The 16119-nt window shown below is 34.9% G+C and overlaps 1 protein-coding gene across 2 annotated transcripts in view; it reads left to right on the plus strand.

Annotated features, from left to right (window-relative positions):
• The window catches only part of LOC149067442 (uncharacterized), a 148527-nt gene that overhangs the window by 126275 nt on the left and 6133 nt on the right, over positions 1–16119 (plus strand). The window contains exons 23-26 of one of the 2 annotated variants that reach the window (XM_089252671.1): positions 2395–2472; positions 6915–6992; positions 9428–9525; positions 9743–9865. In XM_089252671.1, coding sequence (XP_089108797.1) covers positions 2395–2472; positions 6915–6992; positions 9428–9525; positions 9743–9865 — 377 coding nt within the window. The remainder of the gene's footprint in view (positions 1–2394; positions 2473–6914; positions 6993–9427; positions 9526–9742; positions 9866–16119) is intronic. The other variant, XM_089252672.1, reaches the window with a different exon arrangement.

Genomic DNA, 16119 nt, shown 5'->3' on the forward strand with positions numbered 1-16119 from the left:
AAGATTGGACACTGTTTTATAGATGACACAGTCATCAGCGAAGAGTCTGATGTGGCAGTTTATGGAGTCGGGTAGATCATTTATGTAAATTAGAAATAATAATGGGGAGAGGACCGAGCCCTGGGGTGTGCCAGATTTGACATGAAGGAAAGGGGAGTTTTGGCTCTTGTATGAGACAAACTGGCTATGGTTAATAAGGAAGGCCTCCGCCCATTTCAGCAGTTTAACATTTAGTCCAAGGTTTGAAAGTTTTAGTAGAAGTTTATTATGGGGCACCCTGTCAAATGCTTTGGAAAAATCTGGGAAAATGATATCTGATTGGAGGTTTTTGTCAATGGAGTCTGTTAAGTCATGTATGAAAAGTGTTAATTGGATAGATACAGGTAATGATGATCGAAATCCATGTTGGTTAGGGAAGAAAAAGTTAATGGAATCGAGGTGGGTAAGGATATTCTTGGCGATTATGTGTTCGAAGAGCTTGCAGTAAAAGGAGGTGATTGCAATAGGTCTAAAATTAAGAGGGTGGGACAGTGAACCAGATTTATGAATGGGAATTATCTTATTAATTTTCCAGTCATTGGGTAGATTAGAAGTATTCAGTGAGACGTTGAATATAATGAGGAGATAGTAGCAAATTTCATCGGCACAGAATTTTAGGATATGATTGGGGATCCCATCTGGCCAGTAGAGTGGGGTTTTAGTTTTTTTAGAAGATTCAGGAGGCCGGCTTTAGAAAAAGAGATGGGACAGGAGTTATGAAGTGAATCAAAAAAGACGTATTGGCGGGGGGGGGGGGTTGTAGGATCAGAGGAAAAAACAGAGGAGAAGGCTCGGTTAAATACGGAGGCAAGATCAAGGGGAGAGGTTAGGTCCGAGTTGGAAGTTTTGAGCGAATACTCATTATAACGACTGGCAGGATAAGTCCCAAATGTTATGATATAGCAACTATGTATATTTTCCTTTTCGTATAACCAGAACCAGCGTAAAATTATTTTCATGGAATGATGAGGTTCATTATAAAACAGTCATAGACTTTAATACGTTTTAGTTTTTGAATTGGTTTAAAAAAAGAGAAAAAGAAGCCACAACCAACTATTGACCATTGGCCAAAAAAGCAAGGTTTAAAAAGATAAAAGAATTTATAAAAATTAATTTATGTATATAATTACAAAAAAATTGACTAGTAAAAAAGTAGAAGAAAAAAAACTATTTTAAATTGTGTCACTTCATATAAGCCAGGTAAATGTGTGGGAACTCAGTTCTTGATCCATAATGAGATTTACAAAAAAGAAAAAATTCCAAAAAAATATAGGTTGTGTAGTATGGCAAAAACTATATGACTCGTGACTAAATCACTTTCTGTGTAACCAGTTATAAGTACGATGATGGAAGGAGGAGTGACATCTTGTATAACAATATATTTAATTTGTCTATGTATACAGCTGGAATAAAAAATATATAATAAGAAAATAATATAAATACATTCTTCCTGACAACAACAAGCGCAGCCATTCTGGTCGGCTTTGACAGAGTCGTCATACGTGTAATCAATTTTATGTTCAATGCACCTGGTTTTGTGGTTGTGCTTGTTTGGATGGTGTATGTGGCATTTCCCTAACCTGCCCTGGTTTTCTTTTTTTACTGTCTTGTTTTCCCTTTTTATTGTAATCTTCTGTTTTATTTTTATTTTGAGCGAAATGTAATAAGTTTTCCATTTTTTTTTTATAATTGACTTTTAAGAACTTTAATTGATAGATTTGAATTAATCTTATTTAGCTTGATTCATTTACCTTCATCTTCTGCATTAATTACGGTACAGCCATCTTGTCGGGCAACTGTCTGTAATGGCTTAAATTTTCTATTTGCATAATCTAAAATCACATGAACACAAATAACAACTTCAGCTTATGAATTCCCACCTTTGTGGTCAGGATGATAAGTACAATCTTTTCATCTTAGGAGTTTTCTTGTCTGAACATTTTTCTCTAGTGGTTTCTTTTTCTACTATGTCTTAGCCATTTTCCCCCAAGCTCATAAGAACAGATTAATCTGGAATTGGACCGAAATTTAGCAATTAAAAATGATGAGATGCAAACAAATAGGAGACATAACTGTACAGCCATTGGGTTTCTGGTTATGGTACAGACAAATAATTCTTTTGTCTCTGAATATCTTGTGTTTGAAATCAGGTAGCATTGCAGAATTTATTGAAGACATAGAACTTCTATTTGACAGGAATATGCGTTTTTATCGATAATACTTTCAGATTAATTAAGTGGAATCTAATGTTATAGTTAAGTATGAGGCAGGTTAGAGGTGTGTGTGTCTCTCTCCTCTATTTCTCCTCTTTGGTTATGAACGGAAGCTAAATTAGTGGTATACATGTTTATGTAGGGTCACGTAGATATGAGAGGAAGAGAACCTCAGAAAAACAAGGGGAAGGAAAAAAACAACTGCAACATATTTCATCAAGTAAGAAATTTTAAGGTTTTTGTTTTTCTTATTTTTTTTTTTTAATTTTTGTGTTTGAAAATAGAAAAAAAAATGAAGGAAATACTTATTCTGATTTCTTAATGTTTTCTGGCTTGATTTTGGCTTCTTTTTTTTTAATAATTTCCGTACGTACATAGCGAAGTTCACTACAGCAGTGTCAAACAGTGGTGGGCAGACTCCCATCTTCTCAATGGCCAATCCGATCAGAGGCGTATGCAGGATTGACCTTTGGGAGGGGGTAGAAAAAGTTTGGAAGATGAGTCTCAATCAATTTCTTGAAGAGAAATGATAAGTTCTTATCCTTCAAATAGCAGTCAAATTAACAGAAATAGATTATAATAATATATAAACAGGGTTAGAATTTTAAAAAAAATTAAAAATAAGAGCAAAATTACAAAAAAATATTAAATACGAGAACTTACTGGTCTGCAGACATCATGACTCGTCCGATAAACCACAACTGTTTAATTTGTGTTGTGGCTTTATCGAAAAACAAGTGTAGGAGGTTTGAAGAGTTATTCTTTTTTAAATTACATTTTCAGAAAACATTCTGCAAAAGATCTTTTCTAAGATATATACTAAATGATTTGCCAAGAGTCTGAGGTAACATTAATCCAGAAATAATTAAAACAAAATATCTTCATAAATGCACGTCTTTATTTTTTTAGCATATTCAGCAAAAAATAAGTCATTTCAAGATGTCAGCTGCCAAAACACAAAAAAAAGACTGAAATCTGCTATCTATGCACCCTCAGGAATGAGGGATGAAAGAAACACCCACATTTTTGTCAGACAGGAAATATAAAAATATGCATCCTCTAAAGGATTAAGAATCAGCTGATAATCACAACTCAAAGTGATATTCTAGCACAGTAGAGTCTCGTCTATCCTGACCTTCGCTATCCGACATTCCGTATTATCTGACATCCCACCAGAAAAAAAAAAACCACGAAAATGCATCAATCGGTAACAAGAACTGCTAGTTATGAGCATAGTCTATTTTTTGTTGCTCCCTACTCTACTGCAGCTAATTAGTTACCCTGACTGTACAGTGGTGCACCCATCTACACTATGACTATGATGATCAGTATGAAATAACTGATGAAGAAATTGTCACTATTGTCAATTGCGATGACAACGAAATTGAAGAGCAAGATCAAGCACCAGCTGTTGAGCCTCTCCGAATTTTACACGACGACTAAGACTCTAGAAACTGTGATTAAATACATTGAGCAACAAGAAGAAGCTACAGGAGAATCTACATAATAACGCTTCAAAGATGGCAAGACTTGGCAGTGAAGAGACGGCACTCGTCAGGAAAGCATACTACAATCAAAAATTTCTTTAAATCATCATAGGACTGATCTTTTTATGTATACTGTGTTTAACTTCAGAATATTCCTGTTAATTTTCTGTAATCAGTCAATTTTTTCTGTTGGTTTGTTGTAAAACATGATTATTAGGTTCATAATGTGTAAAATTTTAACATAGTTTGATGTTTAATAGGCATTTTCTTAACACCTCCCTATTATCTGACATTTTCGCTTATCCGAAGTCCTGCCTTCCCATTTATGTCGGATAAGCGAGACTCTACTATACTATTTTTTAGACAGAAATTCAATAAAATATACGAGAGCATAAGAAATTAGGATGGTATTCATAATAATATTGATTCATCAAATGAATGCAAAAGAATTGAGGCACCAGGTGGTATATATACTGTACTGTATGTATACATGCAGCATATTTTATTTATTTAGACAAGACAAAATCAAAACATACAAGACAAAGACAAAAAAGAAAACTACAAAACAAACACTATTTGACCCAAAGGGATATAAGCCTTCCATAATTAAAATCAGTTATGCTCATAAATTTTTTAATTTCCGCAGACGTTTTTTTATCTGTGGTCGATTGTTTAAAAGTGGTCTCAGACCAGCGGACCACCAATGATTTCAAATGCTGATAAAGGTATTTTCCCAATATTTCAATTTTTTTATATATATTTTTTTTGCATCAAAAATAAATTTTTTTATCTTCTGGGGCGCATGAGGGCTCACGCTCCCCTATCCCAATATGCATTAGGAAAGTGGGGGCCGACGAAATTTTGCTGACAAGGAAGAGGAGTGTCCAAAAATGGCTAAAAATCTGCTGAGGTGATACTTGAGTGACTTTTTGCGAGCTAATACAGGGTGTTTCACGAAGGACCCCTAACTTTGACAATAAATAACTCGGAAATGGTGATAGATAGAAGCATGAAACCAGTGGTATGTTTATTAAAAAAACCGTAAAAATCTGATACAGAAACCTTAAAATTTTAGTTACAAATTGTGCCAATAGATGGCGGCATTACAGATTCCTATGAAGAGAGCTCAGATGCTGAGAGCGATCAGTTGTCAAAGATTTTGCTGTTGAAGCGTGACCGCTATTAGCATATAGTGAAAGAAATTCCGGAAATGATGTGTTCTATGGAAGAACGTGTGTTTATTGTGTTGGAGTACCACCGATCAAATCACAGCCCTACTGCCACAAGGAAAAGTTTTCAAACGTGATTTCAAGTCACAAAAAGCCTAGATGGGAAAACAATTTGTGAGCTATTCAAAAAATTTCAACAGACAGGCAACGTGGCTGATGCATTAGTCAGAAATGTGGGTCCCACACACTCCGTCGTTACACCTGAAAATGCAACGGTACTTGCTGCAGTTATTGAGCGTTATCCGAATAAATCTGTCCGCAAACTTGCAGCTGAATCCGGAATCATGCCATCCAGCACGTACAGAATCGTGCAGAAAACATTACACATGTTTCCGTACAAGATTCAATGCCGGCATGCCATACCAGTTCGAACTGAACAACAACGAGAGGATTTCGCTAACGAGATGCTCAACATGATTGATGGTTCTGGTTTGAATGTCACCCGAATATGGTTTACAGATGAGGCACATTTTCATCTGGATGGTGTCGTTAACAGACACAATTGACGATTTTGGGGTACCGGAAATCCACATTTGTCTCATGCATGACCACTCCATTGCCCAAAACTTACCGTTTGGGCTGCAATCTCCCGCAAAGGCATCATTGGGCCCTTTTTCTTGCGAGAAACAGTGACGACTGACCAGTATATTGCGCTTTTGAAACAATTTGTCGACACTCAACAAGCGTTGGACGATCGACCATGCACGGTGTGGTTCATGCAAGATGGGGCTCACCCACACCGTACACAAGCCGGTTTTGACTTTCTGGACGAATACTTTGATGATAGAGTTATTGCATTGAACTATTCGACAGTTAAGGGAAAAGGCATGGACTGGCCTCCATATTCACCCGACCCCACCTCCTCCGACTACTTTCTGTGGGGCAGACTGAAGGACATTGTTTACTGCAACAATCCTTTAACACTCGACGAGCTGCAGGAGGTTATTTGTCAAGCTTGTGTGTCGATTTCCTGTGACACTACAGAGAGTCACTGACAATTTCATTCTTTGTTTGCGACATGTGTGTTGTGTGAAAGGTGCACATTTTGAATAGATTTTGATGTGAATGCAATGAGGTCTGCTTGCATTACCCACCATGTACAGCCTACTTATGGTAATGCTGCCTGCGGCGCCATGATTTTTGGGGTTTCTGTATCAGATTCTTAGTTTTTTAACAAACATACCACTGGTTTCATGGTTCTATCTATCACAGTTTCCGAGTTATTTATTTTCAAAGTTAAGGGTTGTTCATGAAACACCCTGTAAATGCTTTCCTCCCCAAACACAAAATAATAAAAATACACGATAAATAGAAAAAAAACTATCCTCCTTTTCAGTTATTTGTACTGTATGCAATAATACTAGAAGGGAAAGGAAAAGCATCCTTTCTCTTCCCTTCTGTCATCATACTAAAAAAATCTGACTCCTCCCATTGGCAGTTTATTAACAGAAGGGAGGGGGAAAGAAAACATGTTATCAGGAGAAGAAAACTTTACAACAGTATTTGGGCTAAGAACCGAGATATTTCAGAGTTGCGGACATAAGAGCAAACATTAAGAACCCGAGATATCTCAGAATTGCCGCTGTAAAGATTAAGCAATTGGCAGTGTCACTGTCTTGCTAGAGTTGCTCAAATACCAAAAATCTTATAAAAAAAATCCATGAAAATTCAGTCTGCTTATCCTACGGTACACTTTTATGGGGTAAGGACTCATTTTTTCAATAAACTGAGTTCTGGAGGCCATGGCAAGTAAAAATAGGGTTACTTCATATGTTATGTTTTTTCAATTATTCAAGCTTTTCTTATGATGTGACATTTTTATAATTTAGAGTATGCTCTTTTTGTGATGCTAGTGTGCTGATTGAGGTATCAAACGATATTGTAGTGTATATTATGTATTCCTTTTCATACTGAAAATGCTTTATCTTATCTATTTAACCTTAAAGATTCATCTGTTCCAAGGCCTAATAGACTATTTGCAGACTGTGCATTTCTTCTAAGTCATGCCCCTAGGACAGATGAAGGTAACATATTTTAAATTTTTACTAAAAAAGAAAAAAATATTTTTCTAATGTGCATGGCTAATATATATATATTGTAATTTAGACCAGGACTGGACAAATCAATCCCAGTTGCCAGGTCAACTATTGGTGCCTAATATTTCCTTTGTGTAGCTACTAAATTGCAGGCTGAAAGCAGTACAAACTGTTTGGAATTTATAGCATCATATCTGCCAACATGAAAGAGGGTCACAGTGCCCTAGAAAAGTTAAAAGAAACATTATTTTGGACTTTTTTTAGATAATAATGTGATCAGTACGTATTCCCAAGAGATCATTGCCATCTGTCCAGAGAATTTGTTAGTGTTAGTAGACATCCATGCCCAAACCGGGATTTCAACCCAGACCTGCACAATCAGAAGCTAGCTTCCTAACCACTGGACTGCCAGGCGGATAAAAATGTTTTGATGCCTAAAAAATTTTTCTTAGGCTTAGATAATTTGCAATTTGAAAACCGTATACAGTGGAAATTCAGATTATGAGCATGATTCGTTTGATTAATGTGCTTTTGAACCAACACACTCATATATCATCCCCCACATAAAAGAAGCAGGAATGTGCAAATTTTTCTTTTTTTATCAGCTGGTTTGAATACCTTATTTTGCAAAGTTTTGCCTGAAACATGAATGTGTATTCCTATTGAAATACCTGTTACAAAACATTTTAGGAAAATAACTTCCATAGATTAAACATAATGCATAGTAGCATGGGTGGAGTAAATAGTCAATCATTTTCAACATTCTTTTTTTTTCCAAGGACATTGCACATTCATGCTTTCGCCATGAGGGAAACAATTTATCGAATCAAACTTGCCCATCGGAAATAATGGGAATGATCATTTTCAAAGGAAAAGTGCAGTTTGTTTATTTTAAATTGTTGTATTTTAAATTATTTTATATTGAAGGCTTGAATATTTCCGGAATGATGTAGAAGATCAAGGGGTTTCATTTTAATTTTGGAATCCCTGCTTTCATCAACACACAACAGGGTGAGACAGTCTTTCTTGGGTTGGTGCTATGAATGCCTCTCCCATAGTCAATAACATTTTAACAAATGGGCCCTGCAAAATGTTAAAATGCATGTACAGTATTTGTTATGCATGACAAAAATATGAGATGAACATTCACAAATTTTTTGTCACAGTTATCATAATATAATTTATATGTTATACATATTATCTTTGTCCACAACTTTAGCATACCAATTCAACTGAGCTACAATAAAAACCTGGAAATATTTTTAAAAGGCCAGACAGGTCATGGCAGAAAAATTAATTGAATATTTTTTAAAATGTGGATCATGCAGTCATCATAGTAAGAAGACCTTTCAACTTGTGTACTTGACATATGGTGGAACAATGTACAAAATATAATTTTTAAAAAATAAATTGATGTCCAAAAAGTATGCAACATCAAAAAGAGGACTGTGGTACTTACAAAAAAGTGAAATCCCATCAAAAGCATTGCATATAAAAAATGAAGCCAAGTCTCAAGATTCTTTACCCATAAAATGTTGTGATATCTGATGTAGAGCCAAGTCAAACGCTGTTATTAACCATGATACTTTGATTCCGAAATTACTCCGAGGCTCTACACCTTTAGTTGAACATTTTGGGACTTAGCAGTCAATGTTGATTTAATTTTACATAACTGTGGGCGGGCAGAGTGTGGAAGGGAAAGAGACGACGATGAGAGAGAAATGAAACACACGTCTAGTCAGACGAACAACATTTAATACAAGCAAAGAGAATAACTATCATACAGCAGTAGGTCAAATGGAGGGAAAAAAGAAAGTCCTCAAAAGAGGGAAATGTTGTGTATATGGGGAAAGAACATGAATACACACAGTGAAGGGGGGAAAATGATATTATTCCAATAACATGGTAAGGTGTAATATGTGCTGCGTAATTGGCAAGCCCAAAATCTTCTTCAACTAAAGATATAAAGCTTTGGAATGATTTGTGAATCAAAGTGTCACAGTTAATAATAGCATTTCACTTGGCTCTACATCAGATATAACCACTTTTGGCGGGTGAAGAATCTTGAGACTTGGATTCACATTTTTTACATAAATTTTTTTGATGGGATATGATTTACTCAACAGGATTTTCCTCATAGCATCTGGGTTAAACTTGGCCAAGATACCAATAATTTTAATTCTGGATTTTTTCCACTTGCTACAACCATGTCTTTCTATCTAGTTATTTTAGCACTTATAAAAATGGCAAAAAACACTCAAGAATTCTAATGACCAATACCTCAGTGAATTTTTTAGTTTTTGCCCAATATTCACAGGGTAAATACATATTTTTCACCACTTTTGTACCCAGTATTAAAATTAATATCATAAAAATTATAAGTGTAAAAAACTTATAATTTTTTTTTTCTATCAATCTCATAGAGCAAGATCCAAAAGTAAAGCCCTTTGATAAAGAGGACTTGTGCCGTATGATCATTAATGGAACTGGTACAGTGTTAGATTCATTCGAGGAAGCTCAGGTATATCAATTCTAATTTTCAAAATTCAAACTTATTTCAATTTTATTTGTATGTTTATTTATTTTTTTTTTTTAAGTACAAAAAGTGAAAGAACTCATTACATATGATGATGTAACATTAATCATGAGATGAATGTTTGAATTATATTCAGTGTTAATTCACTTTCCATGTATTTGTGTATACATTGAAGATAATTTTACTATCATTTAATTTTTAGAAATGTGGAAAGAAAATTTTCTTATTGGCAAACACCTATTTAAGAACTAAAAAGTACATTCAGTGTGTAGCTGCCAACATTCCTTGCATTCAACATCAGTGGTTACATTTATGTTCAGTAACAGTGAGTAAAATTATTAACATATTTAAAAATTTATTGTTGATTATTGAAGAATAAAGAATTTTTTCACTGTCGTTGTCATACAAAAAGGTGGAGAAGCTGTGGTTAAATAGGATTTGAATTTCCAGATGTTTCACCTTCATCTACAGTAGAAATCATCAGTTGGTAATTGTACATCAATAAAATACGGGCAATAATCTTATCGATTGCAATATGTCTCAACTTCTCCTCTCCTTGACCTTATGCAATGTAAGATACCATGGCCTATTTAGTCGGAGACCTTCCTTCTGGTTAATTTGGCTGTGTCCAACTGTTGATCAATCACGATTGAGTTGGTAAAACCAATCAGCAGAGGGCTGGGTTGTCTGGTATTTTTCAAAGTAAGGCTCTGGTGACTTAATTTTTATTTTATGGAGCAGATATTGGAAAACAATTTTTATAATGAAGGAAAACTGAAAGTTTTAATATTGAAATTACAATTATATTGAATCATCAAAATGCATTTATTCATTGGAAAAAAAAATCACTTTTATTTGTTTTAGTACAGAGTTAAATGAGTTGATTGCCCATGGATGGACACTTGTGGCGTCCATTGAAAATTTTCATAATTAACATTTTGTGTGGGAGTTAATTCCAGCCAAAGCAATGAAAGTTTATTTCAGCCTACATCTTGATACAGTACCACCACCATATGCATCAAAACAAAATCTGCAACTATAAGCAGAGAAAGTGGTTTTTTTTTCCTCACTCAACTTGCTTTTGCTACAGTAAAATCCATGGCTGATATATTAGGAAGAAAACATGAAATCCATGTATTATGATATGCCATAAGTGCCAGTGGTTCCGATTAGAAGACCAGAAGCCTTCTGATTTTTTAACCTTAAAATCTTCCAGTTGGGAAACCAGATTTTCCAGATTGTTTTGTCTTTTATAGAAAAATTCCTGAAAATCCTGAAGTTGTGCTTCGCTTAAATAGAAGATCCCTAAAGAAAATATTCTTTCAGTCCTTGTAATCTGAGGCTGGCCATGTTTTCTCAGTAAAAATATTGGAAGTTAGGATTTCAAGTGCAAGGAATCTGCAATTGTCGTCAAATATGATCCCAAAAGTAGGCAAAATCGCCAATTATTGCAGAAATTGTCAAAAAATTCTGGAAATAGAGCCCTATTGTAAATCACAAGGGGGTTAAAATAAATTTTAAAAAAATGATTATTTGACAATATTTGAGATACAATGTTCATATTTATGGTCATAATTTTCTTCTATAAGTTGGCAAAATAATTCAGTTTCTGATTTCAGTGAAGAGAATGAAAAATTCGAGTAGACTTTGTAGAAAATATGGGGAAAAAAAACAGGACATTTAAAAAAAAATTGTGGCGGTGAAATATACAGGAACGCAGATCGTATGGTCACCATATGCGTTCTAAAAAAATCTTAAGTTTTTCCCCCTTTTATACATATGGCGTGTTTTCTTCAGTGTAAAATATTTCATCCTGTGATAAACAACAGGTTTTTCAAGTCTGGGAAAAATTACACCTATGATATGTTAAATATATATATTTTATATATAAATATTATATATCTTAGTATGGATTATATGACATGACACTGTGTCATCTTAACTCTTAACACACAGGCCTCAAGTGCAGAGAGACCTTATGAAGATGAAATCTGGTTGCAATTTTTGAGAGCAAGCATGTGAATTATATGGGGACAGGCATTTTTAAACAGGTGAAAGGCCCCAGAAACTCTTATCTGCCCTGGGCCCACGATGCTTTCAAGACAGCCCTAGCCACTTTGTTGTTTTTCCAAATAGGTTGATATACAGGGCAATACATATAGAATCGGCCCCAAAAAATGAGGTACATCACAAAGGATACCATATATATAATCATGATTTGATATATAACTAACCGTGGATTGTGTATTGTACGTCCAAGTGCCATTCATTGTTATTAAAGCAGGTGTTGAAAGTGGGTGCAAATTTCTTGAAGGCACGTAGCCATTCAATATTCCATATTCTCAGTGATATTTTGCAGTGCTCCTTTTGATTGTCCTGATCGTAGCAGGAATGTTATTTTTCAAATTTTGTAGAGTGTGAGGTTTGCTTATGTGCACTCTGGTATACGGCCATCCTTCTGGAAAGCTGCAATATCTCTCTGAGATGTGAAGCAGGGTGTGAGGGTGTCTCCGGCCCCTCAATATTCAATGTGTTCACTCTGTTTTTCAAAAACAAAACTCATGAAGGGAAATCAAGGCTTCTGAGGTCTGGGGAACTTATGGGGGGGGGGGGGGGAGCTCTCATGTGCCCTTGAACTTAGCACTGTTTATGCTGCAACCTGTATGTGCCATTTACAAATTTTTCAACTATTACACTATACAAAGTCAAGGCGTTGATATATCTAAATATTTAGCAGTTATATGCATCAAATACAGAATTCATTGGGCCGGTTCTATAAGAATCGCCCTATAGAAATGAATATTTTCAAAATATAAAAGGAAAATCAACAGTTTCTCTACAAAATACGGCGAACAACCCCTTCAAATTCTTAATGCTGTGAAACCTGTTTATAATGATACTGTCTATAATGACGTACCTGCCTATAGCGATATTTTCTTTGTTCCCAACAGAATTCCTATTCAATGGGTAACGCACAAATGAGCGAACTGTCTACAACTATAACCTATCTGCAATAATGTTTTTTCTAGGTCCATACAATACCATTGTTGACAGGTTTTACTGTATTTCATTATTAAAGAGTAACATTTTCATATATATGTATATACATTTGCACATGGTCTCCATATCAAAATGTTATTCTTTAATAATGAAATATACAATACAACGTGAAAAATATCAATAATGTTGATATACACAATATACACATGTTGTATTGATATTTTTCCTCAAAGTAGCAAAATTTATATCTGGATATTACAGTATTTTCTCTTACTTTTTCAAAGTGAACAATAGAAAAATTTCTGTTCATCTTTAACATCAAAGTAACCTTTATAGTTAGGCCTTAACCTTTAGGCAGTTAACCTTTACAGTAAGTTTTACAGTTAGTTGAACTGTGCAAGAACTAACAAAATTTTAGCCATAGAATACAAGACTAATTCCAATATCCCACGTAGTATCCCACTTAAAATTTTAATAGCATATTTCTTTTATTTTTATAGTTCATGCCACTGAATTCGATCACTAAGATACTCAGGATGTTCAATAACATTCTAACAGCAGAAGCAGTTTAAAAAAACCATAATTATACAATAACAAAATTCCTTTAGACTTGCTTGATGGACTTTAGAGTCCCCTGAGGTTCAGCAGTGTTTTATTCATTTATTTATTCAATATTGGTTGGCCGAGGCCTATACAAGGGAATGCGGTGATGAAGTTAGACAGAGATGATTGATGTCACAAAGAAAATCGGAAATTGTTTCACAATCAATAATGTTTGGGAGGAGATTGTTCCAGTCGGTTATTGTTCGCGGAAAGAAACTAAATTTCAAACAATCTGTGGATTCAAAGATGGGTTTCAATTTTTGTGAATGGTTAATTCTTTTTGAAAAGTATGAAGCCGGAGTTAGAAGGTTCGAGGTGTCGATATGAAAATGACCGTGGAGAATGTTAAAAAGGAAAGATAACCGAGAGACAATGTTGAGGTTATTTTGGAGAAATGCTTGGTCAGATTCGTTGTACGATTTATGTATATACCTACAGCATAATACTCACTAAGCATCCGAAACCCGAGTTATCAGAAAAAAACTTAAGTAGGTTAGCAAATTCAGTTTATCTGGCTTAAACATTGCACGAGCGAAACTTCGTGAGTTTCCACATATGGGATCGCATAAGGAACTTACATTTTGTAAATTCCTATTACTATAAAATAATAAATTTCCTCATATAAATGATACCATTCATTTCTCCTCGGGACAAAAAGCATTTAAAATCATAAAATGTTTCAATCCAATAATATTAAAAAAATATTTAAGAGCAGCATAAATATAGCAATTAATAAAAGAAATTTCATAATATTCGGTTTGGAAAAAAAAACAAAAAACCGTAAAACAATAACAAAACAAGAGGGTAAAGTTTGGTCACCTGCGAGCCATACCAATTCTGTCAACCTCCTCCACAATTGATGGAGTTTGGGAGATCGTTAATGTAAATCAAAAACAATAATGGCAAGAAGACCGAACCCTGGGGGTGTGCCAGGCTCAACTTGGAGAAATGGGGAGTTCTGGTTCTTTAAGGAGACAAACTGACTTTGGTTGGTAAGGAAGGCTTCCACCCATTTAAGCAGTTGAACACATAAGCCAAGGTTTTGGAGTTTAAGAAGAAGTTTATTGTGGGGCACTCTGTCAAAAGCTTCATAGAAATCCAAGAAAATTACATCCGTTTGGACGTTTTTGTCGATACTGCTTGATAAATCATGTATGAAAAGAGCTAATTGGGTTGTTACTGATAAAGATGGTCGAAAGGCGTGCTGATTTGAGAAAAAGAAGGTAATTGAATCGAGGTGGGAGCGTATTTCCTTGGCAACTATGTGCTCGAAAAGCTTGCAGCAGGTAGAGGTGATAGCGACGCGTCTGAAATAAAGAGGATGTGAAAGAGAACTTGATTTATGAATTGGGATAATCCTATTAATTTTCCAATCAGATGGCAAGGTTGATGTGTTTAATAATACGTTGAAGATAATCAAAAGATAATTAGAGATTTCATCAGCGCAAAATTTGAGAATATGATTTTGGATCCCATTGGGGCCAGTTTCAGATTTTTTAAAAGGTTCAGAAGGCCTGCTTTAGAGAAAAAGACAGGACTAGTGTTGAATAATGAATCGGAAAAGGAGTACCGAGAAGGCGTGGGGTCAGAGGAAAAAACTGACGAAAAAGCCTGATTAAATTCTGTGGCGATATCAAGGTGAGTGGTAAAGTTAATATTATCAATTTTTAGGGAAGATGGGCCAGCTAATTTAGGGCGAAGGAAATTCCAAAATTTTGAAGGGTTAGTTTTAAGGTATCTAGGTAAAGAATTAGTTAGGTAATGTGTTTTTTGGCAGAGGATGAGATCTTGAAGGTCACGTGTAGAGGCTGAGATCTTATTTCTGAGAGAAAGCAAGTTATTGAATTTGAGTTTGGAGACATTTCTGTGAATTTTTCTTTTTAAATGGATAATATCACGATTGATCCAGGGGTTAAAGATATATTTTGAGAAGGTATTTTTGATGGGTACAGAGGCTTTGCATATCTCGATAACAGCTTTGAATTTACTTCAGAGAATATGAACATCATTTGAGTCAGAAAATGAAACTTATTCAGGGAAATGGGTGCGGAGGATATTTTGCAGAAGGGGAAAGTTGGCCTTGTTAAAATTGAGTTTCGCAGTGTGGTTAAAGACAGGGGGGGGGGGGTATGATGGAGAGAAAAATTTACAAAGGGCATTTTGTGGAATAGGGTTATATTGTTTTATTATAGAGGGTGACCTGTAGGTCTTAATTCAGCCTTTATCGCATCAACAGTTTGTCTAAGAGATACGGTTTCAGTTTAAAACATGCTTGAAATGTGTTCAGAAATTACCCTGTACCAGTTTTGAGAGTGAAAATACAGTCGGTCACAAAATAAAAAATCAATATACGGTACCCGTTCTCTAACTTCTAATTAGAAAGTTGTTCCCTATTTCTTCTGAGCCCAACAAAAGAATAAATAAATAAAAATACGACACTTCTAAGTTCAATATTCACTGAGAAATTTAAATTCAAAAGTCAGAAAACTTGAGCAAGTTTTGTGTTGTGGTCTTTATTTGTATTTTCACTCTCAAAACTGGTGCAGGGTAATTTTTGAGCGTTTTTTTACAGTTGATGAGATAAAGGCTGAGTTAGAACTTAAAAGACACCCTGTATACAGTCGAACTTGGTTAATTCAAATCTCAAGGAGACAGCAAAGAAGTTTGAATTATCCAAACTTCTAATCATCCAGTTAATTTATGCTGGGTCCATAAAATCACTAAGAATTGTAGCTTGATCGTGTATATTCTCATTGGGTTGATAATTGATCTTAGCTGCTGCATTATTCTACCATTCTGGAATCGGCATGACTGTAGAATTTCTTGACCATGCTCAGCTACTGATATCATCAGTTACAAATCCAACTCAAAAGGTGGATCAAATTCTGACACATACAGAAGGTACCCTATTCAAAGGAAGAAGTTTCTCATTCTTTATCACAAATCATCATAAAACCTGAGGTTATCTTCAGGAAC

The sequence above is a fragment of the Pholcus phalangioides genome, unplaced genomic scaffold, assembly GCF_987345545.1.
Source record: "Pholcus phalangioides strain wild (caught in Gottingen) unplaced genomic scaffold, Ppha-v1.0 ptg000030l_1, whole genome shotgun sequence".
In the NCBI taxonomy this organism is placed as follows: Eukaryota; Metazoa; Arthropoda; class Arachnida; order Araneae; family Pholcidae; genus Pholcus; species Pholcus phalangioides.